The 27,092-nt window shown below is 34.7% G+C and overlaps 2 protein-coding genes and 1 long non-coding RNA gene across 3 annotated transcripts in view; 2 read left to right on the top strand and 1 right to left on the bottom strand.

Annotated features, from left to right (window-relative positions):
* Positions 1-1,809: 1,809 nt before the first annotated feature.
* LOC145285984 (uncharacterized) lies at positions 1,810-6,082 on the top strand. The gene has a single exon (XM_080134574.1). It carries the CDS (start codon positions 2,231-2,233, stop codon positions 3,023-3,025), a length of 795 nt encoding a protein of 264 aa, XP_079990700.1. The 5' UTR covers positions 1,810-2,230; the 3' UTR covers positions 3,026-6,082.
* Positions 6,083-9,209: 3,127 nt separating this feature from the next.
* On the top strand, positions 9,210-16,858 carry LOC145285986 (uncharacterized). Its single transcript, XR_013869088.1, has 2 exons — positions 9,210-14,781; positions 15,340-16,858. It is a non-coding gene; the product is annotated as an uncharacterized LOC145285986 (long non-coding RNA).
* LOC145285983 (uncharacterized) overlaps positions 14,328-27,092 on the bottom strand; it is a 37,379-nt gene continuing 24,614 nt past the window's right edge. The window contains exon 5 of the mRNA XM_080134573.1: positions 14,328-14,456. Within this exon, the coding sequence (XP_079990699.1) occupies positions 14,394-14,456 (63 nt within the window). The 3' untranslated portion in view covers positions 14,328-14,393. The remainder of the gene's footprint in view (positions 14,457-27,092) is intronic.

The raw sequence follows: 27,092 nt of genomic DNA, 5'->3' as shown, positions 1-27,092 counted from the left end.
CCGCCAGCCGAAAGATTACCAGCAACAGCAGCGACACCAGCCGTCTCAGCAGCAGTTCAAACAGCCCTTATCAGGCATAACAAACCAGCCCTTATCAGGGCTAATAAGTTTTTCTATTAATGTGATTCACTAGTGCTTGCCTCCTGAGACCCACCGGCAGTGAACTTCACTTCCGGTCTCCAGCGGCTTCCTGCTCACTCCTGCAGCCTTTCCAGCCCTTGGTGCTTCCAGCTCACTCTTACACCTTCCAGCTGCTCCTGCAGCTTTCCGACAACCTTGCTTGCACCTCGCTCCTCCGACCTGCATCCTTGCTTGCACCTTGCTCCTCTGGCATGGAACCTCACTTGCACCTCGCTCCTCCAGTCTGCAACCTCGCTTGCACCTTGCTCCTTCGGTCTGCAACCTCGCCTGCACCTGGACCCCTACACTCTTAGTTTCATCCGTTCCTTAACACTGACCCCACGTTCAGTGTCGTTCATTCCTTAACACTGACCCCTGCATTCTCAGTGTCTATCATCTGTTCTGGATCGCCCTAACGTCCAGCCGATCGTTCCAAACCCAGCTAGCAACCCTAAACCATGCTACGTCTAGAGTACTTGTTCCAGCCTTCCAGACCTTAGCGTCCAGTGATGTGTGACCTTCCGGACAACCAGCATCCAGTCATTCGATTTTTCACTTCCTCTGCAAATAAAAGGTGAACCCTCATCTTTAATCAAACAACCTGTGTCTGTCATTCTTCTTTGCCTTTTTGCTGTTTACTTTTTGCCTGTGTCTACATTGTTAGTTGTTCGGTCGATTGTCCCCGGACGACCGGCCCTGCAACAGATTTTTTTTTGTACTCATGCACTTATGTTACCGTACTGAAATACCATTATTTAGAAAGCCATTTTTAACAGGGGAAGGGGAGGGTATTTTGTAATTTTTTTGTACTATCACCTAACAATTTAAAAAATGTAAAACTTGAAAATACTATTTTTAAAAAAAATAGCATGGTAACATAAGTGCATAAGCACTTTTTTTTATACGCAACGAAAACAGGGTTTTCTTTTAAATATGTAAAATTTGTTTTGAAAACTAAGTTGAAAGAAACCCATATCTATCTCAAACACAAACCCAAACTGATAAAGTTCAGAACAATATCGCTTTACTTTTCTGCCACGTTTATTCAAAGGAGTTAGGTTCTCCCTTGATACCGGTGACAGACCCACCTTTACCGAACTGATAACGAGGCTGGATTATCAGACCTCATCTTTATACCATAACCGACTTTTAAGAAGGGGGTTCACTTTCTCGTTATAATGTTCCATTTCTTTACTGATGTGTCACGTGATTAGAACGTTATAACGAGAAAGTGAACCCCCTTCTTAAAAGTCATTAATTTTTCTTTTTCAAATTTTTTCTGATAATATAGTACTTACGTTTGTAATCTATGATAAAAAAAACTTTTTAAAAACACCCAAGAAAAGCTGAAAAACATGCATTTTTAGGAGGTAGGCACTCTCGTACAGGTCCACCAATGTCTTAATATCTGGAAAACTACTTGTCTATGCTCAATTTAAATGTGATATTCGTTTTCAGCATACCTGAAAACCTCTGAAAGTGATCAGTTTAAAGGTAAGTATTTAGGTGGAAGTAAAGTAAAATTTTACTTTATTTTGCCTTTTATCTGATTATTTTATTTTATAAAATATCTGATTATTTTATTTTATAAAATAATCAGATCAAGCCAAAATAATAATAAAAAAGGCCAAAGTGCTTTAAAAAAGGCTAAATTTGCAAAATGAAAGTAAAAAGTAAGAAATTAATACAGAAAATAAAAGGAGAACGAATTATATGACTAAATCTACCTCTGTACGCCATGCTTTGAAGAGCTACATAAACAGAAATCAGAAAACATTTCCAACGTTCTTTCCTATTTTGTTTATTTTTTTTAATACAGACGAATTCTTTTGATATTGTTGAACACGATGAATCGAGGCTGGAGGGAAGTGGTTTCTAGTATCGTCAGTTGGAGTAATTATTCAATAATAATAACCTGAAGAGGTGCTAATCGCCCAGGAAAAAAAGACTAAATATAACAGGCAATTCCTTACATCAAATCCTTCGAGATCGTCGGGTTTTGTTTATTTAAAAAAGTGAAAAATATAAAGATACGAATTTATTTAATAGAAATAAGTAAAAGGAAAAGAAAGAAACATTTTCTAAAGATTAAGAGGATTAAGATATAAAAATGTCGAAATCCGTAGCCGAACAGGAAAAGTATGATGTAGAAAATGTCCCCTCTGATATGAAGTTGACCCGTAACAGACGTCAACTGCTACAACGCCAACAAAAATCCTCTGAGGAAGGACCGGATGACCCGGAAGCGGATAACAACAACAACAACAACGGCGACGACGTCGTCGATGACAACAAACGGACACCAACACCAGAAGAGAAATCCGACGAAAACGATCCTGAAAAAGATCGACCATCATCAGATTACGAAAAGAAAACAACTGCCGACCTAACTGAGCCATCACAATTATTGATAGATTCTTCTTCTTCATCTTCTTCGTCTTTAAAACAAAGACTAGCGAAGGCCAAAAACACAATGCCACTGAAAGAGGACGAAAACGCCGAAAAGAAAACCGACTACCCGATGAAGACGCGATCGGGTAGAAGTAGCCTACCCGTCATTAAAAAGAAAATTAAACCTACGGTCAACAATGGAACCGGAAAGAACATATTAACTAAGAGGAGAAGGGGTAAACCAGCGTTGAATGCTACTAATAACAACCATAATGCTAGTAATTATAGGGCGAGTCGAAAGTCGAAGAAGTTGTATGACGAGGCTGGCGCCCTTTTGTCCAACGGTAAAGATTATTGTGACTGTTTGGAGACCGATTGTCCCGGTTGCCATTTCCCTTGTAAAAAATGCGGTTCTGAGAAATGTGGCACGGAATGCCGATGTGAAAGAGCTTGGATTTATGATGAAGTTAAAATTGAAGGCCTCGGCATTACTCTTAAGAATAGTGCCTGTTAAAAATGTGGAGGAAATACCCGCCTCCCTCAAATAAAAACAACACGAGGTGGCATTTCTTTTTTCTCCCTTTTGCAATTGTCCAAATTTTTCCTTTAAAAAAAAAAAAAAATCTGCTTATTAGTGTCGGTTTTACCACATTTGAGAACACAATTATCGAATAAAAAAGTGCTTTTTTTACAAAAGCGAGTCGTCCTCAGGGTTGCTGCTAGACCATAAAAAATATTTGAAGCCAAAAGAATAAATAAATTCATAACTAGCCAAATTTTCACAAACAAAAATGCCAAATTGAAATATTGTGTGCGTAAATATATAAACATTTATTTTCTGTACATTGGTATTGTGGCGTCCAAAAATTACGAAAATGGTTCATTTGAAAAATAATTTAGAACAAAATTTTTCAAAGTTGCAATTTTAATTTAGGGAGATAACTGCAACACTGAAATCAACGTAATTGTTGAAAATGGACGTCACCTGAAAATGCGTCGATTTTAAAACCTCACCAATCTACACAAACACAATAAAAAAAAAATAAATAAAATATATAAATGTTTATATATTTTCTCACACTCTGTTATTTCTTTTAACAATTCAAATGTTCAATTTGTCTTTTTTGTTGGAAATTTTTTCTAGTTATCAATTTGATCTTTTTTTCTGAAAGATTAGGCTTCAAATATTTTTTCTGGTAACCCTGAAGACGACACGCTTATTGTAAAGAAGCAGCAAAAATAATTTTGTATGTGATATTGAGCTTTAACTATCTCGTAGATAATAATTTGAATTTTAATGGTACTGTTAAATTCGCCTCGCATTTTTTTTTTTTTTTAATAAAATTTAATTCTTAGATAATCATAAACAAACGGGAAATCGAAATATAACTTTAAATGCATTAAAATTTAAATGGTACTTATGCAGAATGCGAACCTTGTTAAAATAATTAAGTTATTAAAAAAAAAATTCTTAACATGGGGGTGGGTAACTGTATTCTAGTTTACTTTCACCTGACAATTCAATAAACAAAAGATATTGTAAAATTAATAGAACATGAAAATCCTATTTCAAAAATAACACGATTCATATTCTGCATAAGTATTAATATTCTTTTAGAATGAGTGACTCGAAGTCTTTAGCAAACAGTGTCAGATAAAAAAAAGTATAATGCGATTTCTTTTGTTTATCAAACACTCTTCTGCGAACTTAGAGTCGTCTGTTCTTCTGATTCACCTTAATTTTTTATCAATCTGTATTGTTTTAAAATTCTGAAACTGTATAAGATTCATATTTGAATTTTTTATCGTTAATTTCACTTATTCAAACACCAATCAGAGATGACATCAATTTTTTGGTGGTGGTCGTTAATTTAAGGTTTAAAAGATAGTGAAAAAAACATTTGCCTTACCATTAACCCTAAGTTCCGAGCGGGTGCCAGTCAGGCTTATGGTTAGCATTAAGGTAATCTTCTTTTGTGTGTGTTCTTTGTTTATATGAAACTACAGTCGACCATGTTGAATTCTTGATCTGAAAGATGTAGATGAAATCTTGTGTTGAAATTTTATTTTTTTTTAAATCTTAAAAAGTTTCAGAACTTTAAAACTATACAGATTGGTAGAAAATTAAATTTAATGCGTTTGGTAAAAATTGTTATATATTATTCGATGTCCCTGCTGCTAACCATACTACATGATTGCCTATACTTGTTTCAGTAGTTTTAAAATCAGAATTTAGCCCATTTTTATGTTGATAAATCATCTTATCAAACTTTAGTATAAAAAAACAAGCACCTGCCTTTCCTTAACCCTAAGTCTGGGCAAAAGAATAAAACAATTTGGTAATTGTATGGTATTACTGACAAAATTATTTTAAAGGAAATTAGTTAAAATCATTTTTTTTTTATTTTTTTTTTTACCTACTCATTTGTGGTATATATCTGTTAAAATTAAATATTTAATAGAAAGCAAGCATTTTAACTTTCTTAAATATCTGATCTGAGCTAAGTAGCCATCTTTTGTATATTTATTTAATTTTGTGGACTCTTATCCTCATCATCGTAGTTGCTGTTTCACAATGTTTTGGCCAACTATTCCTCTGGCCTTCGTCAAGTGGTTAACCATGACGAGATAGGAAGGCAGTAATTACTGCGGATACAGTTAGGAGACTCAGCATTTCTATCCTGTCATGGTTAGCCACTTGACAAAGGCCAGAGTAATATTTGGCCGAAACGTTGTGAAGCCACAACTATGAAGATAAGTTTACAAAAATCAATAAATGTACAAATTACTCATCTCCAAGGATTCCAATAATAAAAATTATAGCCATCTTTGTTTACGTTATTGACTAAACAAGATGGCTGCTTTGCTCAGTTCCAATATTATACCTTCTATTAAAATATTAATTTTATAATGCATATGTCACAATGAATAGGTAAAGCAAAATAAACTGTTTTTGATTAATTTTTAAGCTGTATTTCCATTAAAATAATTTATGTTGGTAATAGTGATGATTATAAAATATAATGTTGTTAAGTTGGCCTTTTGTTCGGGAATCGCTATAGCTCAATTTCATCGATTTTCTTTTCTATTTTATTAGCATTGTAAAAACGCATATTGACTTTATAACTGTAATTGAAAGAATTTCTATGCTAAAGACGGCAAGAAATGATGTTTCAAGAAGGAATTAAAGTTAATATCCATTTTACAATAAAAGTGTGATAGCAAAGTCTTCATTGTAATCAATAATTAAAAAAAAATGTCATTTTTGATAATCATAATCCAAATGTGGTGATCTATATTTTTATGCAGTTCTTTTTTTTTATTTCCTTCCACCTCAAAAAAACAAAACTTGTTATTAGGATTCAAAGCTGGTTTATCTCTTCCTATGCTCCACCTTTGTGCTTAAAAATGAGAATTCCTTAAAGGCTTCTTTTTATGAAGTTGAGCTCTTAAAATATTTTTTGTCATCAAGACCATCCAACAAAAACTTGTTCAAAATAGAAACATTGCAAGCCAAAAATATCATTAAAAAAAAATCATAATAAAATTGACCTCCATTACTTAACTCAGACAGGGTGCTTATTTTGTAATGCTATTTGGATTTTAATTTTTTTTAATTATTTATGGCTTTACTTGTTTATTTTATTTTATTTTTTACTTTCGCTTTCTGCTGACCTTCCTCTTTTATCATGAATACTCTTATAAAGTTTCCGGTGATTAATATTTACCAGTTTTAAAATATCCTGTTATTCTACAAACCAGTCAAGTTCGTTTGCTTATTTTAAAATTGGTAAACATTAATCAAAAGAGACTTTTCCAGGCCATTTGCTATCATGCAGAACAATCAGCAGGAACCGGAACTAAAAAAAACACAACTTGAAAATCATCATTTATTTTTTCCCCAAATTCTCTTTTCAGTTTAAGAAACCATTAGAATTATTGGAGCCTTGCACTAATTCATTTTTTAAAAATAAGATTCTGCTTTTTTTTTTTTTCTTTTTTTTTTTTCTTTTTTTTTTTTTTAGGTGATTACCTGCAAACAAAAGAAAAATGTCCGTAACAGAGATTAAGCAAACTGAATGAAACCATATTTTAAACTTTACTTTTGCATATAAATTTAACTTAAAATGGTCGTCTACTTATGTACCAGAGAATTTTTAAGAAATTATGTAAATTTTCTTAAAAATATTTGTTTATATTGTCCTTCAAAACACTATATGGTCCGGTGTCATTTGTCAAAACGCTATATGGCCTGGTGTCATTTGATGGTCAGGTGATTATTTTACATTAACTTTATATGCAAAAGTAATCCCCCATTTTGTAGCCTAAAATTTTTTTTCTGTTTCTAAATTTTTGAGATCGATAATTTACATTATTTGGACTATTGCTGTCATCTTGAATGTTTATTCCTCAAAAGTTATGTCACTCAAAACATTGCAAATAACACTCAAGATGAGAACAGTTGTCCAAATAATTAAAATTCTTTTTTTTTTTTTTTTGTTTACAGACGAAATTGTGTTTTTAACAGCTCCTAAAATTCAATGGTCTCAAACAATCTGTTTAATCAAATTTTAGTATAAAAAAATTGTCAATCTGAGACAATATACCACTCAGAATATGTAACCATATTGACTTAAATGTTTATGTGCCATTTGCTCCATTTCGCTTTTCTTTCTTTTTTTTTTTTTTTTTTTTTTTTTTTCCACTTGGACATAGGGTTAGTCATAAGATTTAAGATAGATATGTTTTTTTCTTTGTTTATCTAATGACTTTTACCATTGAAACTTTGGGAATTGTTAACAATTTCCAACGGAAAGAAAAAGTGGTAAAAAGGAAAACAATTAACAAAGGCAAAAAAAAGTTACTTTTCTATTATTTTGTTATGTTTTAAATATTTTAAAATGCTTTTATTTACATACTAGCAGGCCACCCGGCATTGCCCATTCATAAAATACGCTTAAATATGATATTTTGATTAATGCAGATTTCATATTCATTATATTATATTGGACCCAATATATAGTTATGATTTAAAAAGTTTTTTAAAAAAATCACTTGTGCGCCACCACTGAGAATCAAAACCAAAACGTTTAGCTTACAATTTACTTTTTCCTTTGGTGTTGATGCCTGACCTATGGAGACATGTTTGCTGCAAGGCTAAAAATTAAAACCTGAACCAAAAGCTATTACGTTACACATGCACATTCGTTCGACCTTCACCTGGCAAATTCCATTGTTTTAATTTTCACACTTTTGTACTGATTTTCCCTGGCTAAAACCCAGATATAAAGTTTTGCATGGGTTCGAATACCCTATATGTGAAGTTTAATGTTTGTAGACTAAAAACTGACAGAGGAGTAGGCAAAATTTAAATTTTTAAGTAGGCAAAAAAGAGGAGTAGGCAAAATTAAATATATATATATATATATAATATATATATATATTACATGAGTGTAAATCATGTAGAATATCTGCATGAATATAATTACTTGTAATAGTTAATCAAAAATAATAACCCCATAAGAAAACCAAAAAAACTTATAGAGAATTGATTAAAATTAATGTTTAAAAGAATATGACAATTAGTTATATCTTTTGCAGATGAATGCAATTTCACAATCTAGATATAAAAAAGTTGTATTTTCTTTTTAAATAAATAGAAAAAAGTTTTTAACATGATTATCAATACACAAAAAAAATTTATCGGAGTATAGATTTTATTGATGCTTTCTTAGTTTTGTAAACCTGAGCTATTCAAAATGGTGTCAGATGAAACCTTGAGGTCATAAAAGAACTCAAAAATCGAAAATTAAACCAAAATACAGCTCCTAAAAAATATATAGATCAGTTGTAAATTAAATTTTGGACTGATTGGTGACAGGTATTAGGTGATTTTTAAAAAAAAAATTTTTAACAACCCTGGGGTTTCACTTTGAATAAAATCCGATGCTATTTTAAATATTTTACAAGACTCGAAAGACATGTCAATAAGAGTGCTTCAAAATACTTAAAAATACAAAAAAAAAAAAATATTCATGTAGGTTGAAAAATAATTTCTTTATTGTTTGTGCTAAGCTACTTGGGCTTTTTCACTTTTTTTTTTCTGTTGAAAATTTACAAGCGCTGAAATTTTTTATACTAAAGTTTGATCAGGATGGTCAACTATACAATAAATAAATTGTTTATCAACATAGTGATTAATGGTTGAGTAAAAATGTGGTTAGAAACCAGAATCAAATTTAAAGTTGAAAGCTATAAAAAAAAAAGTCCTGGTGGCAATATGGAAAAGAATTTAAGAGACAAAAGATGTGCACAACATGAGTGTAATGTGATTGTTAAATGTCAATTACGACTGTAAACACTCAATGTCGTCTGAAAAGAAAAATTGTATATCATTTATTTTATTTTTTTTGTGAATGAGGAAAGTATGTAGAGCTACAGTTTTACCATTTTTATTCTGTCAGCAGTATCAACTGGTATGCTTTAATCTTTTCATTTTTGCTTTGAAATTTGTTAAATCGCATTGAAATATTTTTCTTTTACTTTGTTCTTATTAAAAGAAAGATTTTCAGTCAGGTAAATTATTTAGAGTGAAATGAGTTCTGGCATTACTCCCAAGTAACTTATTTTCACTTAACCATCAACAACAAATATATATAATGTATGTAATATATATATATATATATATATATATATATATATATATATATATATATATATAACCTCAGCAGCCAAATCTCTTTAATTCAAGTAATGTAGTTTTGTCATTACTGCGATTCACTTGTGACAGTGCATTATCTGAGTGAAAGAACACTTATTCTTCATTTGTGTCTTTTAGCAATTTCTTCATTTAAACTAATCAGCAATTCTATATAATATTCACTCTTGATGGTTCTTCCTTTCTCAGGGTAATCGATGAACAAAATACCTTGTGAATCCCAAAATATGGAAGCTAAAACCTTACCTGCTGATATTTGTCCTTAGATGGCTTTCACCTGCTGCCATCCACTCAACAACTGGCTGCTAATTTGGCTCTAGAGTGAAGTGTTAAATCCATGTTTCATCCACTGTGTCACATATTGACACAAAACCTTTTGAATTGAAACTGTTACAATGCTCTGAATTATCAATGTTTTTTCATTGTTATCGACTGTAAGCAAATGCAGCACCCACTTAAAACACACTTTTCTCATTGACAAATGTTCATGGAAAAAATGGTGAATACATCGACTTCTGATATTGTCGACTCCTGCTTTAATCACATGACTTCAATTTGTGATTGGCTTAATCGAGTTTGCTGACCTTTTTAAAAAAAAATTATGTGTTCCGGGACAACAGTTGAATTTTCACAATCTGAACATTCATCATCTATGTATGTATGACCACCTCTAAAGTCAGCATACCACCCTATAACCATTGTTTCCATTGGAGCAAAAACTGAATTATACTTACAAAGCCATTGCATTGTGCTTGGACAGTAACCCCCCCCCCCTCAAAAAGCAATGCTTATATATCAACATAAGAAATTAAAATTTTTCCATTAGTTGGAAAATTTGCAACAATAATTAATTTATAAACTAGTAATATGATTGGGCTCAAATTTTCGTGTGTTCTATTTGAAGGTTAGTACTTCATAAAAAAAAATATGCATTTTTTTTTTTTTTTTTTTTTTTAAATTAATAGTGACATCTATATGTCAAGCCCGGGACTTATTTAGTGAAGTGTAAGTATTTTATATTTTTGTATGTTAAATTTTAAGTGTCTTCCCAATATAATAATTTATTTAGATCCATTTGTCTTAGTTCTTATGATCATAGTCTAAGAAGTGGTGTAACTTTATTTTTTATTAATAGATAATCACTTATCACGGCTCAGGGGCAACTCAATAAAGGTTAAATAGATTGTTTAAATAGATTATCAATAATTGAATGATGATCACTACCAAGAGAGATGGGAAAAAGATTTTTTAAGAGGAATTGATTCTCCAAGAGCACGGCTTGACAAGTATTTATTAACATAAGACTTGAAGATGCCTGTGCTGTAGTCAGTTGGGAAGCAAATTCATGATATCTTGTTTCACAGACAGGTTGTTCTAGAAAAGAAACTTTTTCATGGAAACTTCGTTTGGTTCATCAGTAAATATCTGAATTATATATTTATAAAATCGCTCCAGATAAGACATGAAGCCATTTGATGTAAAGAGCTAATAAAAGACTGATACAAAGACTCAAGATGTCTTGAAAAGACCAATACTATAAGAAGGAAGAAAAGAATCAGCAGAAAGAATTGTAGGTATTCTTGGAAAAAAGTTAATGGAATAGAAAGCTGTATTACAATGAGGTATCAAAACCGCAAATTGACATTAAAGGAGCTGGAACAAAGGGAGTAAAGACTAGATAAGATAATTGTGAAGAACACTTGCCATAATAGTATGAAGGGGTGTAATGCCTCCTATTTTTTTTATTCTGCTCGAATGGATAAAACGGGGATTGCAAATTGCATTGTTATAATGAGCGAACTTATGCATTCATAACCTGAAAGTTTCATCGTTCTGTTGCAGATATTGACAGTGTGAGAAAGCAACCCCTGTCATGGATGTGCATCAAAAATAAAGATGTCATTAAATGCCTGGCAAAAGTGCGTTGAAAATGATGATAACTATGTAGTAAAATAAATTCTGGTGCACAAAAGGTTGCTTGTTTTAATGGTACCACTTCAGTCTTCATAGCTCTCCAACTTTTTGAGTAAAAAGTTGGAGACAGAAAGGAGGCTTTACTTTTGGAACAACCCTCGTATTTAAAGTAAAGACAGATTGTATATATATATATATATATATATATATATTCTTAGGTAAATAATTTATGAATATCAAAACAATAAAGGTCTAAATATTAAACCTTTAGCAAAGTCGGAAGGTATATATACATCATCATATTTGATTGAATGTCTGTTGTATATACATGGCGTTGGACTTTTTCTTTTTTACCTATTTATCTGCAACAGAAATCTTAACACCTTTTAGTTTCCAATCCCATGCAGCTTATATTCTCTTATCTCATCTTATTTCTGAGACAACATCGGCCAACATTATTCAAGAAACTCGACAAAATCTTTTGACCGTCATCAGAAGCTTCTAACATTCAAACTGCACAACCTGAAGCTTGACAAATTTACTTTAGAAGAGATTTCAGTATTTATGCAGAATAGGGACCACGTTATTGTTGGCATGTTCCAGGCAGGTTATGTAAACTATTAAAGCACTTAGCTAATGAAATTGTAGCAGCCAACACTTGGCAAACTATATATATTTATATATATTTTTTCTTTTTTACAATGTTTTGTTTATCAAATTATTAGGTGAATGAGCAGAATAGTTTAAAAGCCCTCTCCTCCCTATGTTACGAATCGCTTTCTGAATAACATTTAAGTACAGTCCGTAAACTGTATCATTTTTTGCAATCAAATTACCATATGATGACCGTTTTTAATTATAATTGTGTTTTTTTTACTTAGTTTTTAACTATTTGCTAGTATTTTAAACATTGGCCACTGTTTTCTGTAAGAAAGAAATTTTTATTGAGCACCTTAAAAATCGGCCAGTGTTTTCATGAAACAAAGAAAATATAAAGTTTTCATTTAGCATTTTCTAGCAGTTTATGTCATCTGCTCAAAATATGCCGATGATGACATGGTCCCTAATCTGCATTAGTACTAAGATTTTATTAATTGCAGCAATTTTTTTTTTATTTTTTACCTATGATAGGAGATGATAGTTCAAAATAACTTATCACCTTTTAAGTTTGGAAGCGGCGTGGTGTAATGAGTATAAGCTCAGCATTTGTTCTGTTGAGAGATTATCACAATTTTAGTCATACCCTTGGGGAAAGGTATAAATTAATATATCATCCTCCCAGCTATGGGTTAAATAGTAGGATAGACTAGACTCTCATACCTTGGTTGTGCAACTAGTGTAGAAGGAAAAAAATAGTCTTTTTCTGTGTATCCTAACATTGTTTTCACTCATTTCAGATTTTGGTACTTGTACAGTTTAATCAAGGTACTCAAAAATGAAAATATCGAGAGAAAAAAAAAAAAAATTATATTGTACATATCCGTTTTGGACTGAAGATCTAAAAAAAAAAAAAAAAACAAACATTTAATTTAATTTGATCAAGTAGTTTTGTTTTTTTGTTTTTTACAGCAGAAAAACACGTTTTTATGAGAGCGTGTTGAAGTCAGCCATTACGAAATTTGTTGAACACGCCAAAGGGAGATAACTCCAATTAAAGCGCCGACACTCCCTCCCCATCTTTATTAATAGCTTTTCTTCTTAAAAACCAAACCTTTTGCTCGGTATCATAACATTGTTTTTTCGCTGTAAAATAAAAACTACTTGATGAAATTAATTGAATTTTTTTTTTTTTTGGAGAACTTTGTTCCATAACGAATACGTACAATATAACCTTTTTTTTCCGATATTTTCATTTTTTATGTCTTGATTAAACTGTACAAGTACCCAGATTTCTTATCACTGGACTCATGCAACACTGGTTCAATCATCACAGCCAGAGCAGTAGAAAGCCAACAACTGTTTGTCAGAAAACTTAGAGGCAGCACATATGATAGAAAATGACAACATCATTAGCCATTCTAGCATCAAACTAAACTGCATTTGGACGCCCCTAATCACAAACTCACAGAAAAAGAACAAACATGATATATGCCCAGCCCAAGGGAGGTAACTTTACAAAAAAACTTTTTTCATTGGAGTTGACCCCATTGTGTTTAAAAAAAAACAAATATATATATATATATATATGTGTGTGCATGGGTATCAATCCTGTTTCGAAAAACATTTTTTCACTAATATTAACAATTAGTATAGATATCCCGAAAAAATTGAGTCATAGGAAAGCCTTTAAAAAATATCTTAGTGACCTTTGAAGATTTGAACCTTCCTTATGATCTACGGACCCACTCACAAACCCAAGGGTCGAATTCTTGTAATGCAGAGCCAACCCTCTTTTCCTTAGTAGAGAAAAAGAAGTCTGTTTTCAACATCTGAAGAAGGTTGCAGGTTGCAGCGACCGAAACGTTGTGCTAATAACACTCAAGATGAGAATAATAGTCTGATTAATCGACATAACACAAACTGTTTGTAATGTTAAAAAAAAAACATTAGTGTTGGTTATATCGTTTCAAAAGATGTCACTTTCCACTGAGCATCTACTTACATGTCAACCAGAAAACAGCCATTTCTGTTGACCAAAAGGACAAGAGGTATTTTGTGTTGGGATTGATTGTTCAAATGTTTCCAAATTCTTTTTCACATTTTGGAAGGAAACAATTTTTTTTATTTATATTTTTTTCCAACTATTCAAGGAAATCCTCTTAACTCTCGCTGCTCTTATTTTTCCATTAAGTCCTCACATTCCATGATTGATATTTGACAAAGGGGAAAAATTGCTATTTTTTGGTTCAGAATGTATCCATATTGTTGACTTGTTTTTGACCTTAAAGTAGTACTTTATTTATTTTTTAAAGCTCCTTACATCAAGTGGCTTCATACCTTATCTGGAGCGATTTCCACAAAAAATTTTTTAAAATAGCTAACTTGTTTACAAGGAAACTGAAATGCATTCTGATGGATTTAATATTGTAATTACATTTTTTAAATAGGATATTTTTTAAAAATAGCGAATAATAAAATTCAGTAGGTATAATTGAAAGTTACATAGATGCGATAAATACAGACATATGAAGTTGTTTCATAGTTTTATAGAGAAAAGTTTGAAAAGAAAAAAAAGACTGACAAATTAGATGTAGACATCTTTATTATGTTATAAAAAGTTGAAAGAATCCAGAATTATGTATTATAATATTCAAATTGGGTCGTCTGTCGTGGCTTCAAATGATTTCTGTATTTTCTCTGTTGTATGCACAATCTAAAAAATAAAACAAGAAACTAAAATGATAAACATCTATCATGATAACATGTCATTATATTCACATTTTATAGCTTGTGTGTAATATCCCAATGTGATATGAAGTGTTGGTTTTATTTTTTTAACATGGTGTATATTTTATATTTTTACATTTCTAGCTACACGTGTGTTGAAGTCTTTTCAACAACATGAGGCTGCCATTTTGTGTGTTAAGTTTTATTGGATGCACTTACAAAAACCAGAATAAAAGGAAAAGAGAATAATTAAGAATTAGATTTCAGGGTTCATACAGATTTTCAATGTCAATTTTCAAGGACTTTTCAAGGCTTTTTTCAGACAAAATTCAAGTTTTCAAAACAAAATTTGGGATGTTTTACAATCCACAATGATGCGAAAAAGTGGTCAAAAATCAAATATACAATAAATAAATGTTACCATAGACAATAACAGTTACTTTATAACCTATCTGCATCATTTTTTGGTGTTTTTTAAAGTGGTTTTAAATGCTTAAATTCATCTAAAATATTAATTTTTTTATGGCTTTTAAATTTCCAACCGAGATTGCTACTATCTTGTCTATTTTATTCGGCCCGTCCAGCCTCATTTTAGGTTATCACATTTTTTTTTTTTTTTTTTTTTTTGCAAGGTAAGTCCCATCTGCAGAAGGAAGAATTTTTATTTATGGCAGCCACCCTTCCTCCAAAAATATTAAATTATAGATGAAAACAAAAATAGAGGGAGATTTATTTCGATTTTATTTTTAATATTTAGTTACAAATTTTTACTGGCAATAAAGAGTACAATTTTCAAGACATTTCAAGACATTTTCAAGGTAATAATAGAAATAAGGCCTTTTCAAGTAAAAATTCAAGGACTTTTCAAGTCTGTGAGAACCGTGAATTTAAATAAGAGTGGACTGGTGCTTGTGTATATGTTTTGTGACCTGCATATGTACTTGAACCTGGGGGCTCGTATGTAAGGGTATGTGCATGATTGCATATGTATGCAGATGTGTACGGCTGTGTAGGTCTGTATTAAGAAGTATGTGTGTAGATGTGTGCATAAGCGTGTGTTGGTGTGTATGCATGTAGCCAGGACTAGGTGTTTGTTAATGAGTACATAGACGAGTGAGTATGCATATATGCAGTGGACATGTGCATAAGTATAGATGCATGCATATACATATATATACATACATGAAGTCAAATGCATATATGTGAGCACATTTATGTCTACAAGGATATATGCATATGAGTGAACGAGATACTAGCGTGTAAATGTGTGTATATATGTTAGATATTAGGCAAGTATGTAAATGAGGGAGCATATAGATGTATGAACTTGTATAAATACATATGTATCTATATATGTGCATGTGTGTGAATGCATGCATATATATATATGCAATGAAGTACTTGTATGCAGGTGTATATATAAGTGAATTTAATTCTAAGAATAAATCTTTTTTTAAACCATTAAATTGAGTTATCGCCCTTGGACTATTTCATTTGTTCTTTAAATTAACAAACTTACTTGAGCACATTCAATTGTAATAAGTCAGTCAACTTAGCTCATATGCATAGATCGTCATATAATGACTAGATCACTCTGATCGACGTTAAAAGCATTTTAAAAGAATAAATGTTTAATTTCAACTATCTCTCGTGGTTATCGGTAGCCGAATGATTTGGATCCTTGCTAATGAAGCCAGACATGACTTCTGTTGCCAAGGTTCGAATCTCTCGACTGGCGTTAATCATGACACCCTGCACTGATGAATCCTGAAAGGATGAAACACTAGTGTCTGTAGGTATTTAATTATTATAGTAAAGAATTATATATATATATATATATATAATATATATATATATATATATATATATTCGGTTACTCTGATTTATGAATTAAGGAAAGTTTTCACCGCAACTCATTTGGAATATGTATAATTTCCAGTTTAGTGTCCATATTATCTCTATAGATGTAAAAAAAAAAAAAAAGATTTTATTTAATTTCTTTACCTATATAAGCACTTAAAATATTTTTTAGATAGAATTTAGTATATATGGGATAGTTTACCAAGTTCATATTTGAAAAAGTTGATAACTGATTCTAGCTCTATTCAAAAATGGCACCGTGAAATTTTTTTTCGGCATGTGATAGTGTATTTTTATTGTGGCGTCATCTTTCCTCTGACATCATTTCTTAGTGTTTTTGAATTTCTAGAATTAATGTTTTGTTCCTTCCTTGAAGCAATTTTCTTTTTTCGTTTTTATTCGTCCACTTATATGTGACTGTCTGTAATAATTTGTGTGTGGCAACCACAATGAAACACGTATGTCTTATGGAAAAAGTAAACAAAAATTTGCATATATATATTAAAAAATAAATATCATGATTGTGAATTGACTTTTTGTGATAATTGAAACGTAAATTTAAAGTGTGTGTACATATATATATATATAATCAGTTGAAAGTACTTACAAAAAAAAAAAAACACAGATGGAAGAAAACGACTATGGAACTTTCTTACAAAAATCGGACCAAGATATTAGAACAACCATACAGAAAATAGAGAAATTACAAGAACCGATGTGTCAACGATTGTGCCATATATATATATATGGCACAATCATGTTGACACATCGGTTCTTGCCAGATCACCAAAGTTAAGCGATGATTAGGCTGGTCAGTACCAGATGGGCAACCATTTAAGAAGGCTAGGCTCTGTATGTACTACACCAAATAATAGAAATTTCCAGGTTGTATCTGGGAGGGGCAAGTTTAATTCACCGGGGTGGGGGGGGGGGATGCACCTCTGAATAAACTCACCTGGCGGGTAGGCAACAAGGCAGTACTCCATGTAATGGTGTAACAGCAACAACCTGCTGCAAGATGTCTTTCTGAACCTGCATGTCAAGCATTTGTTTGCTGCAATGAATGCTGACATCTGAAGTGTGTGCGACACGAAGTTGCGCCTTGTGGATCACTTAAAACACTTTTAACTGCGGCTAGCTTAATCCTAATGAGCAAAATGTATAATTGCATCCAAGTTCTGGCAACACCGACTAATATATATATATATATATATATATATATATATATAAAATGTGTGTGACCATGTCTCGCAAAGGCTTTTTTCGCCGACGCTCCCGGAGTTGTTACTATCGCTTAGAACTGTTTATATACCCCCCATATAATAATATCTAGGATTTGGGAATGCGTGTAGCGTCTAGATTTATTTACGTCGATTTTTAAAAAATTATTGCTATTTCAGCCCGTCTTGTGTTTGTTGAGCTTTTTCGTATAAAAAGTGAAACTAATTCAAAGCTAAGGTATGTTCCCAGCAATCACATTGGGAAACGTCCAGAAGCAATCAGCTTTGATCAATGTGGGGCCAAACTCCATATATCAGACAATTACTATTCAATCTGGAGAATGGGGAGCTGGTCCCCCCCCCCCCAACATCTTGGGGAAAAAACCAGTCAAAGTTGGGTAAATAAACCCAAAAGCTGCCCGGCAGCAAAAGTTCACTCTTTCTATTTGACCTCATTAATGAGGTCCATTAGAAGCAGAGCAAAAGTTAAGTCTGCTACTTCTATGACCTCATTAATGAGGTCAAATAGAAGCAGTAGAGTTAACTTTTATTGCAGCCGCATGTCAATTCTGTTTGTATTACTTAAATTCAAACGTGTTTCCGTTAATATGTCCCAGTGGCCCAGTGGTTAATGTTGCACGATTTTTTTTCACACTTTAATTTCCAACTTTGCCTCAAGGGTTTGGGTTCAATCCTCATACTCACCCACCAAAACTTTTTTTTTTTTTTTTTTATTTTAACACCCTACCTCCAGAGTTTTGATTTACCCAAAACCACACACACCTCCAAACACCCGGGCAACGCCAGGTACCCCTTGCTATTTATGCCATTTTTTTTTTTTTTTCTGATTTTTTAACAACGTTTAAAGGTTATTACTTACCCCACCCCCATATACACACCTCCAAACACCCGGGCAACGCCGGGTATCCCCCGCTAGTATAAATATAAAAGCGAAAATGTGTGTATGTATGTTTGATTTTTGTGTATGTCTGTGAAAGGCTTTTTTTTGAGAAGCGGTCGGTCAGCTCACAACTTCTTAAAACTTTTTATATCACATATAAATCATAATATCTATGAGTTAACAACGGAGGTCGCCTGTCTATTTAATTTGCTCGACTTTCAAAATTTTTTCGCTCACCGCATGTGGATTAGGCTTTTTCGTATAATAAAAGCGACACTAATTCTGGCAGTATTTTTCCGGTCGCGATCGCCGGAAATGTCCGAAAGCAATCAGATTTGATCAATGTGGAAATATTTTCCTTATATCAAACAATTACTATTCAATTTGGTTATGGTCCCCCCCCCCCAACATCTTTGGAAAATAAAAATAAAAAAGCGTTGACCTCATTAAGTCATTAAAACGTGCACCTGCCAATTCTAAATAGTTAAATAAATTCAAACGTGTTTCCGTTAGTATTTCGCAGTGGCTCAATGGTTAACGTTGCACTTTTTTTTTTCACACTTTAATTTCCAACTTTGCCTCAAGGGTTCGGGTTCGATCCTCATACTTACCCACCAAAACTTTTTTTTATCCTCAAGCAGACATGACACTGAAAACGTTCACTGGTTTGGATGAAACTAACAGCAGCGGAACCTGTATCATCGCGGCTTTCATGTGATTAACAAAACCTGCCTTAGACAACAGACCCGATCACACACCTTACAGATCCAGAAATCTCCATGGTTGGGCGACAAGGTTTGCCATTTCTTACATGCTCTCTTAAGCTTTGCTCGGTCTATTTTGGCTGTTTCAAAATGTTCTGCGCCCCTATATATCAATGTCCTCCACTGCTTGCGATCAAACGCTAGGGACTCCCAACAGGAATATGAAAGCTCACCAGACTCTCCTTGATGCTATCATGAAAACATTTTTTGGATTTGTGTTGGGGTCTTTTTCCAAGAAAGAGCTCACCATAGAACAACTGTTTTGGGAGTCGATAGTCTTCAAACTGGATGAGATGACCCGCCTAACGCATCTGGTTCTTAATAACAATGGTAGCAATAGTGGTTGTTTTGGCCTTTTTAAATCAGGGACAAAGCTATACCACTTTAACCAAGAATATGTCTAAGGAACCTCTCGATAAGGTTTGGCATAAACGCCTACTACACAAGATTTCCAGCTACGGTATAACTGGAAATGTTTTCTCGATCATTAAATTATTTCTGTCTGATAGACTCATAAGAGTAGTGGTTGATGGGCAGAGATAAGAGGCCCACAGTATTAATGCTGGAGTCCCTCAGGGATCCATACTGGGCCCAACTCTCTTCCTGATCTACATCAATGATCTCCCAAAACACATACTAAAATCTTTCGTTGACATCTATGTTGATGACACGACCATCTATGGCAACACATCAAAGGCTGTAAATGATGATGTTCTCTGATTCTCTCTCCTCTGATCTTGAGCGCGTGGTACAGTGGGGAAAGAGGTGGCTGGTTACCTTTAATGCACCTAAGACCAAGCTCCTATCTCTACATTATAAATGCTCTGATCCCCATCTGGCATCAATTGAAATGGATGGCTCTCATCTAAGGGAGGCTCCAGACTTTGATAAGCTCCTGGGTTTGACCTTTACACCTGATCTTAAATGGAACACATACATCAAGTCTGTGGCCAAGGTCGGTGGGAAAATGGTGGGATCCTTCTCCCGCTCCAGAAGATATCTCACTAATGATGCAATTCTCTATCTATATAAGAGCCAAGTACATCCAAAGATGGAGTACTGCTGCCACATCTGGGCAGGAGCTGCTAAAAACAGCCTATCCTGCCTTGACAGAGTACAAAATAGACTTCGTAGCTTGGTAGGGATGCCCTTTTCTCTTTCCTGCAACCTCTTTCCCACAGAAGAGACGTAGCGAGCATGTCTTTGTTCTATCGTTATTTCCATGGCAAGTGTTCGTCTGAGCTCCCATTCTCTGGTCCTCCCTCGCCAATCTTTTTCAAAAAACACCAGACTAGCTGAAACCACCGTCAATAATTTTCCCCACTCTTTATCTGTGCCTAAATCAAAACGTAGATTCCATGAACAAAGCTTCTTTCTTAGAACTGCACGCCTGTGGAACTCTGTTCCGCTTGCTTGTTTCCCTCCCGATTTCAACCTGGATGTCTTCAAGTCCAACACAAACAAATTCCTGATGACCCCCCCCCCCAAGTAATGACACCTTATCAATTCTCCAATACTATTGCTACACTATCCTATTGATTACTGACAGTCTGCTACGAACATTATTATAAATAGCAAGTAAGAACTTTCCGTCACAACTGGTAGTGACAAGATTATCCACGTAAAAATTGTTGGAAATAGCATGCGATGCTGCATCCTTTGCATATTTTTCTGCATGGAATTTCAAACTGAAGTCCAGAATGAAGGGGCTAGCATTGAACCCAAATATAATTGGTTTGTACCTGTAAGTACACAATTTGTCACCTTTTTTAAGGAAAAAACAAAATCTGTTTTTATCCTCTTCTGACTTAAGGTGAATTTGTAAAAAGGTCTTTCTTACATCACCAAGAAGGGCATATTTATTTTTCCTGAATCCCAGCAATAAATCCAATAATTTAGCATGTAGGCAGTGTCATTAATTGACATCCCCTCTCGACGTTTTAGGGAGCAGTTGAATACGGGACGAATGTTTGTCGTCCCTCCAGTTCCCTCCTTAATAACGGGTCTATGTGGAACCCAAATATAATTTTCATACTTCCCAGGCAGGACGAAAAACTGCTCCACTATTCCACATTCCTCATAATCCTCAAACACTTGGAAGTACTCATTATACATTCCCTTTCTTTCTAAGGACTCTGCCACTCTCTCCATTACCTTCAAGGAAGTCACAAAGTTACTGTTTACCAGTGAGATCCTGTCATGATACCACGGTAAGTCTACGTGATATTTTCCCCCCTCCCATACGATAGTTTTTGAACTCTTCTATTTTTTTTTTGTCCACAGCCGACAACTTAGCATCTTCTTCAATACCTAATGAATCGAGACTGAGCAAGGTTTCAACCCCATGCTCGACCACGGACTCGGGAAAGAAAGGTTTCAAACCGTCCTCATAAGAGTGTCGGATTTAGCACCGAATCAATCAAATAACTGTTGGATTGAGGAAGTGATTTTACTATATAATTAAGGGGAGGCGATTCTACATTCAAATCTTTTTTTAAAAAATGTCGGCTCTCGCCAAACAGAATTATAAATTTTCCATGTCGCCATGCATTTCCATTAAGACACTCAACTAGCTTTAGCTCATTCAACTTGCTCAGAAGGTCCAATCCAATAATCCTCATAAGGTGGGTTCCATTCAAATTCTTATTACCGGGATATAGCCGGAAACCTTCCTGAGATAAGTTATCGACAACTTTATTGAAGTTATTAACTTCGAATTTTAAATTTAATTTTTGCGAGAATAAAGCCGCAAATTTAAAGAGGTTTTGATTCCTCAATTTGATCAATATGTAGCACTCCTTCAATCCACTCCTGATAAGCGTGTTCACCCCCATATTAACCTTCTTGTGGTTTATGGATAGCAAATTCAGCCACTGTTTTTGCAAAAAAAATGGGGTATAAGAAATTTCTTCCCTACACACCCAATTTCCTCCCTGCAGATAACAAATGAAACTCCACAAACAAAAGCCATGCCTTTAAAACTCAAATTTTATTCAAGATGTATCAGTAAATGAAAGTTCTTTGGTTCACGGTAAGTCCTTTGCAAAAACAGTGGCTGAATTTGTTATCCATACGGAATGGAGCCTTTAGTTATGATTCCTCTGTGGGAATGTTAGTTCAGGTTTCATTTTAGAAGGATTCATGTTGTACATGGTTGAAAACGGCGTGAATGATGTTGCCCAATATGGCATATTTTAGGACCTCGTGGTCTCTGGAAGAAATAGGAACAATTTCCCATAATCAAATATATCAAGCCGAACACTGTAGAATATCCTCATTGGGTAAAATAAGTTCAGCAATTATGTTGTCTCTGTATTTAGAGAAATGTCCTTCATCCACCCACTGCATTCAAATTGAACCAATCAAAGACCGTCAAGCAACTCATGTTAGGCGGGCAAACAAAATGGTGTTGGTTATGGAATTTCTCACATCAGCAGCGAGATACCTTGATAATTTCCACAATCAGACCTTGTATCCTTTCCTTTGTACAACATAACCAAGATGGCATCTACCCAATCTTGGGCAACCGGATCACCCTGCCATACTGACAGTATCAAAGAGTGGACCACACAATGTACATTGACACCACCATGTATCAGCAGCTCAGCAGGGATGCCATCCAGCCCAGGGGCTTTGTTCGAGTTTATTTGTTTAATGCAGTCAACTGTTTCCACAAGAGTCAGTTCAACATCAAGTTCTGAACAAAAGGAAAATTGAGGGATACTTTCTATTGCAGCAACATCAACATTGGATGGGTTATGAAAAAGATCATGCAAGTGTTCATGCCATTGATGCATAATTTCATCTGAGGTTTTCAGCAAGGTTTTCCCATACTTCACCAAGAGTGGTGTAGTTGAAGAGGATTTTGGACCATAAGCCTGATGAAGCAAAGTGTAGAATGTCTTGACATCTCTATGATCGTAGGCAGTTTGTATCTCCCTGGAGAGGTAAGACCACCATTTGTTTTTTTATTTAGTGCACACAACACTGAACCTCACTCTGCACAGAAGAGAAGTGGGCAGCGAAAGCTGGCCTGTTCAGAAGTGAAGAGTTGAGAAGTTTCAAATAAGCTTTCCGCTTTCTATCAATTTGAGGATTAACTTGATTGAAATTATCAGCAAACCAATCTCGATGTGTGGGAACCTTCAATCCAAGAGCTTCAAAACCTTTTTGGTATATTGTATCTCTTACTGTCTCCCAATCACAATCTGAGAAATCCACCTGGTTGAAAGCAAATTTCAAGGAACTTTGTACGACTGGATCCTTCAATTTGGAAACATCAATACGTTTAGACACTTTAGGATGTACTGAGACTAAGCTGCTTTCAGGACTGCCAGCAACCACTGTAAAAGAGTAATAAAACATGCAAGAGAGTTATATGCTCAGTCTGTTAAATCCAAAGTAGCTGAGCAGCGGCTTGGTTCCCACCAGTTCTGGCAAATAGCAAACAGGATCCTGAACAGAAGCGTGCGTTCTATCCCAACTATCATCAATGGACCTGAGGTCATCTCGTCAGCATCAGACAAGGCCAGACTATTTGCCAAGAACTTTGCAGCTATCTACCCTATGTGACAATGACCATCAACTCCCTGTATTTCCTCCTATAACAGACAACACGCTATGCAACATGCAAATATCTGTGTGTGAGGTCGCCAAGCTAATCAAGAACCTTGATTCCAGTAAAGCAACTGGCCCTGACAGCATTCCAGTTATAGTGCTGAAAAAGCTCCAACCAGAACTTGCCCCCATACTTACAAAACTGTTTAAGCGTTGCCTTAAGGAGAAGTACTTTCCAACACCCTGGAAAACCTCATCAATATGCCCTGTATTTAAGAATTCAGGTGAAAAGTCATCTCCCTCTCAGTACAGACCAATAAGTCTCCTGTGTGTCATGAGTAAGTTGTTGGAATCCATATTAAATAAAGTAGTCAACCACCTCAACAGAAACAACCTTCTTAGTGACACGCAATATGGTTTCCGCTCTGCAAGATCTACAGCAGATGTACTACCGATTATATAACACAGGATTAGTGAATCTCTTGACAAAGGTTTCCTCTCCAGGGCAATTGCTCTTGACATATCGAAGGCCTTCGATAAGGTATGGCATAAGGGCCTACTTCACAAGATTTCCAGCTACGGTATTACTGGAAATGTTTTCTCAATCATTAAATTATTTCTCTCCGATAGGTTCATAAGAGTAGTGGTTGATGGGCAGAAATCAGAGGCCCACAGTATTAATGCTGGAGTCCCTCAGGGGTCCATCCTGGGTCCAACTCTCTTCCTGATCTACATCAATGATCTCCCAAAACACATACTTAAATCATTCGTTGACATCTATGCTGATGACACGACCATCTTTGGCAACACATCAAAGGCCGTAAATGACAAAGTTCTAATTCTCTCTCCTCTGATCTTGAGCACGTGGTACAATGGGGAAAGAGGTGGCTGGTCACTTTTAATGCATCCAAAACCAAGCTTCTATCCTTACATCATCAACGCTCAGATCCCCATCTGGCATCAATTGAAATGGATGGCTCTCGTCTTGGAGAGGCTCCATGTTTTGACAAGCTTCTGGGTTTGACCTTTACTCCTGATCTAAAATGGAACACGTACATCAATCCTGTTGTCAGGGACGCTGGGAAAATGGTGGGATCCTTCTACCGCTCCAGAAGATATCTCACTATTGATGCAATTCTCTATCTTTATAAAAGCCAAGTACGTCCAAGGATTGAGTACTGTTGCCACATCTGGGCAGGAGCTGCTAAAAACAGCCTATCCTGCCTTGTGGTTTAGTGGGGGATGCCCTTTTCTTTTCCCTGCAACCTCTCTCCCACAGAAGAGACGTTGCAAGCCTGTCTTTGTTCTATCGCTATTTCCATGGCAGGTGTTCGTCTGAGCTCCAATCCCTCGTCCCCCCTCGCCAATCTTTCACGAGAAACACCCGTCTAGCTGAAACTACTGTCAATAATTTTCCCCACTCTTTATCTGTGCCTAAATCCAAACATAGATTCCATGAGCAAAGCTTCTTTCTTAGAACTGCACGCCAGTGGAACTCTCTGCCGCTTGCCTGTTTCCCACCTGACTACAACTTGGACGTCTTCAAGTCCAACATAAACTATCTCATTGATTACTATACACGCAATAACTCTTATCCTTGAGTATCCTTGAGTGGCCTTCGGGCCTTGATAAGTCGTGACCCCCATGTAAAAAAAAAAAACATTGAAACAGCTTTTTTTGCAAACTGTAATTTTCAGTGTAGCTCTGGCCATTAAATGATCAGTACGACGCATTACTCTAACTTTACAAAAATTTACAAGATCACCACGTCTAGACAGTATGTAATCAAGCAAATGACCATGTTTAGATTGGGGATGGAACCAGGTCTCCTTGTTTTTCTGGTGGGAAAAAGTGTTGGTGATAACAAGATTTAGTTCGCTGTAGAGATGGAAAAGCAGCATACCATTTGAATTGACTCTACCAATGCCATATGGACCCAATGGAGATCAAGTCTCATTGTCTGATCCCACTCGTGCATTGAAGTCACCAAGAACCATCAAACTCTCAGCACTTGGCAAACAGGTGATAACAGATCTAAGCATATGATAATAAGAAGTGATATCATCTTCAGACGAAGTAAGAGTCGGTGCATAGACAGAAAGAACATTCATGTAACGACCAGCAGCAAGGGGCATTCTCAATGTCATTACACGGTCATTTATGCCTACTGGCTGTTCGATCTTGTCAATTAAGGAGTTCTTAACTGCAAAACCAACACCAGCCTCACGCCTCTTCTTTTCAGCTCTACCAGACCAGAAGATTGTGTAGCCTGACTCACGCTCAACCAGTTGATCCTCACTTGCGAAACCTGTCTCAGAGAGTGCAGCAATGTCTATATTGTATCTTTGCAATTCCTTAGTCAAAATTGCAGTCTTCCGTTCTAGTCTTTTTACCATTGTCAATAAGTGTTCTCACATTCCAGCAACAGAGCTGGAGTGGGTGTCGCTTAGCATAATATCTTCTGTTCCTGTTAATATGGACAGCCATCGCCAATAGGACTGTCTTTTTTTTTTTGACAAATGTCTGAGGAAGTATCTGTACAAAGATGTTATTACAGAGATTTAGCTTTGTATGACAGCTGGTCTCTCTCTCAGTTCAAAATGTTGATATCCAGCAACAAATCAAACTGCAAACCAGCTTAAAGCGGGTACTGGTCTTCCGCTTTTTGGTTTTTTAAATCAGAGATTTGCTTCTCCTAGAGAGGGTGCCTTGACCATGGCTTTCTGGAGCCCTCTTCACCCCAGATAAAACAAATCCAACACATGCAACATGTAAACCGAAGCAGTCATGAATCTCAGTGTTTTTTTTTGTTTTTTTTTTAATTGAGAGAAACGTTTAAAAACGATGGAATTCTTCAATGATCATGAAGACAGTGATGATGTTTACAATTACAATGAATCCAAACAATGAATATAAATAAAAACAAATCCAACACACACAATATGTAAAACAAAGCAGTCATGAATCTTGGTGTTTTTTGTTTGTTTTTTTAATTGAGAGAAACGTTTTTAAACACACACACACACACACACACATTATATATATATATATATATATATATATATATATACACACACACTAAGACAGCTTATTGGAGACAACATACAGAGGATATATGAAGCATGATACATAAAGAGGTAAAAGAAGTTAAGACAATGTTGTAACAAAATCAGTAAAGAACAAAGGTCTACAAAGAAAAATATGCATGAACAATGCAATAAACAAGACATATATTTTGTTGTTAAACTTCTAGGAGTCTTATATAGACTAATTAATGCAACTAGAAGAGAGAGTTTGAAGAGGACTGCAACCAGGTTTTG

Source organism: Euprymna scolopes, chromosome 10 (assembly GCF_053919585.1).
Source record: "Euprymna scolopes isolate OS-2025 chromosome 10, ASM5391958v1, whole genome shotgun sequence".
Lineage (NCBI taxonomy): Eukaryota > Metazoa > Mollusca > Cephalopoda > Sepiida > Sepiolidae > Euprymna > Euprymna scolopes.
This window is presented reverse-complemented; position numbering and strand designations above follow the sequence as displayed.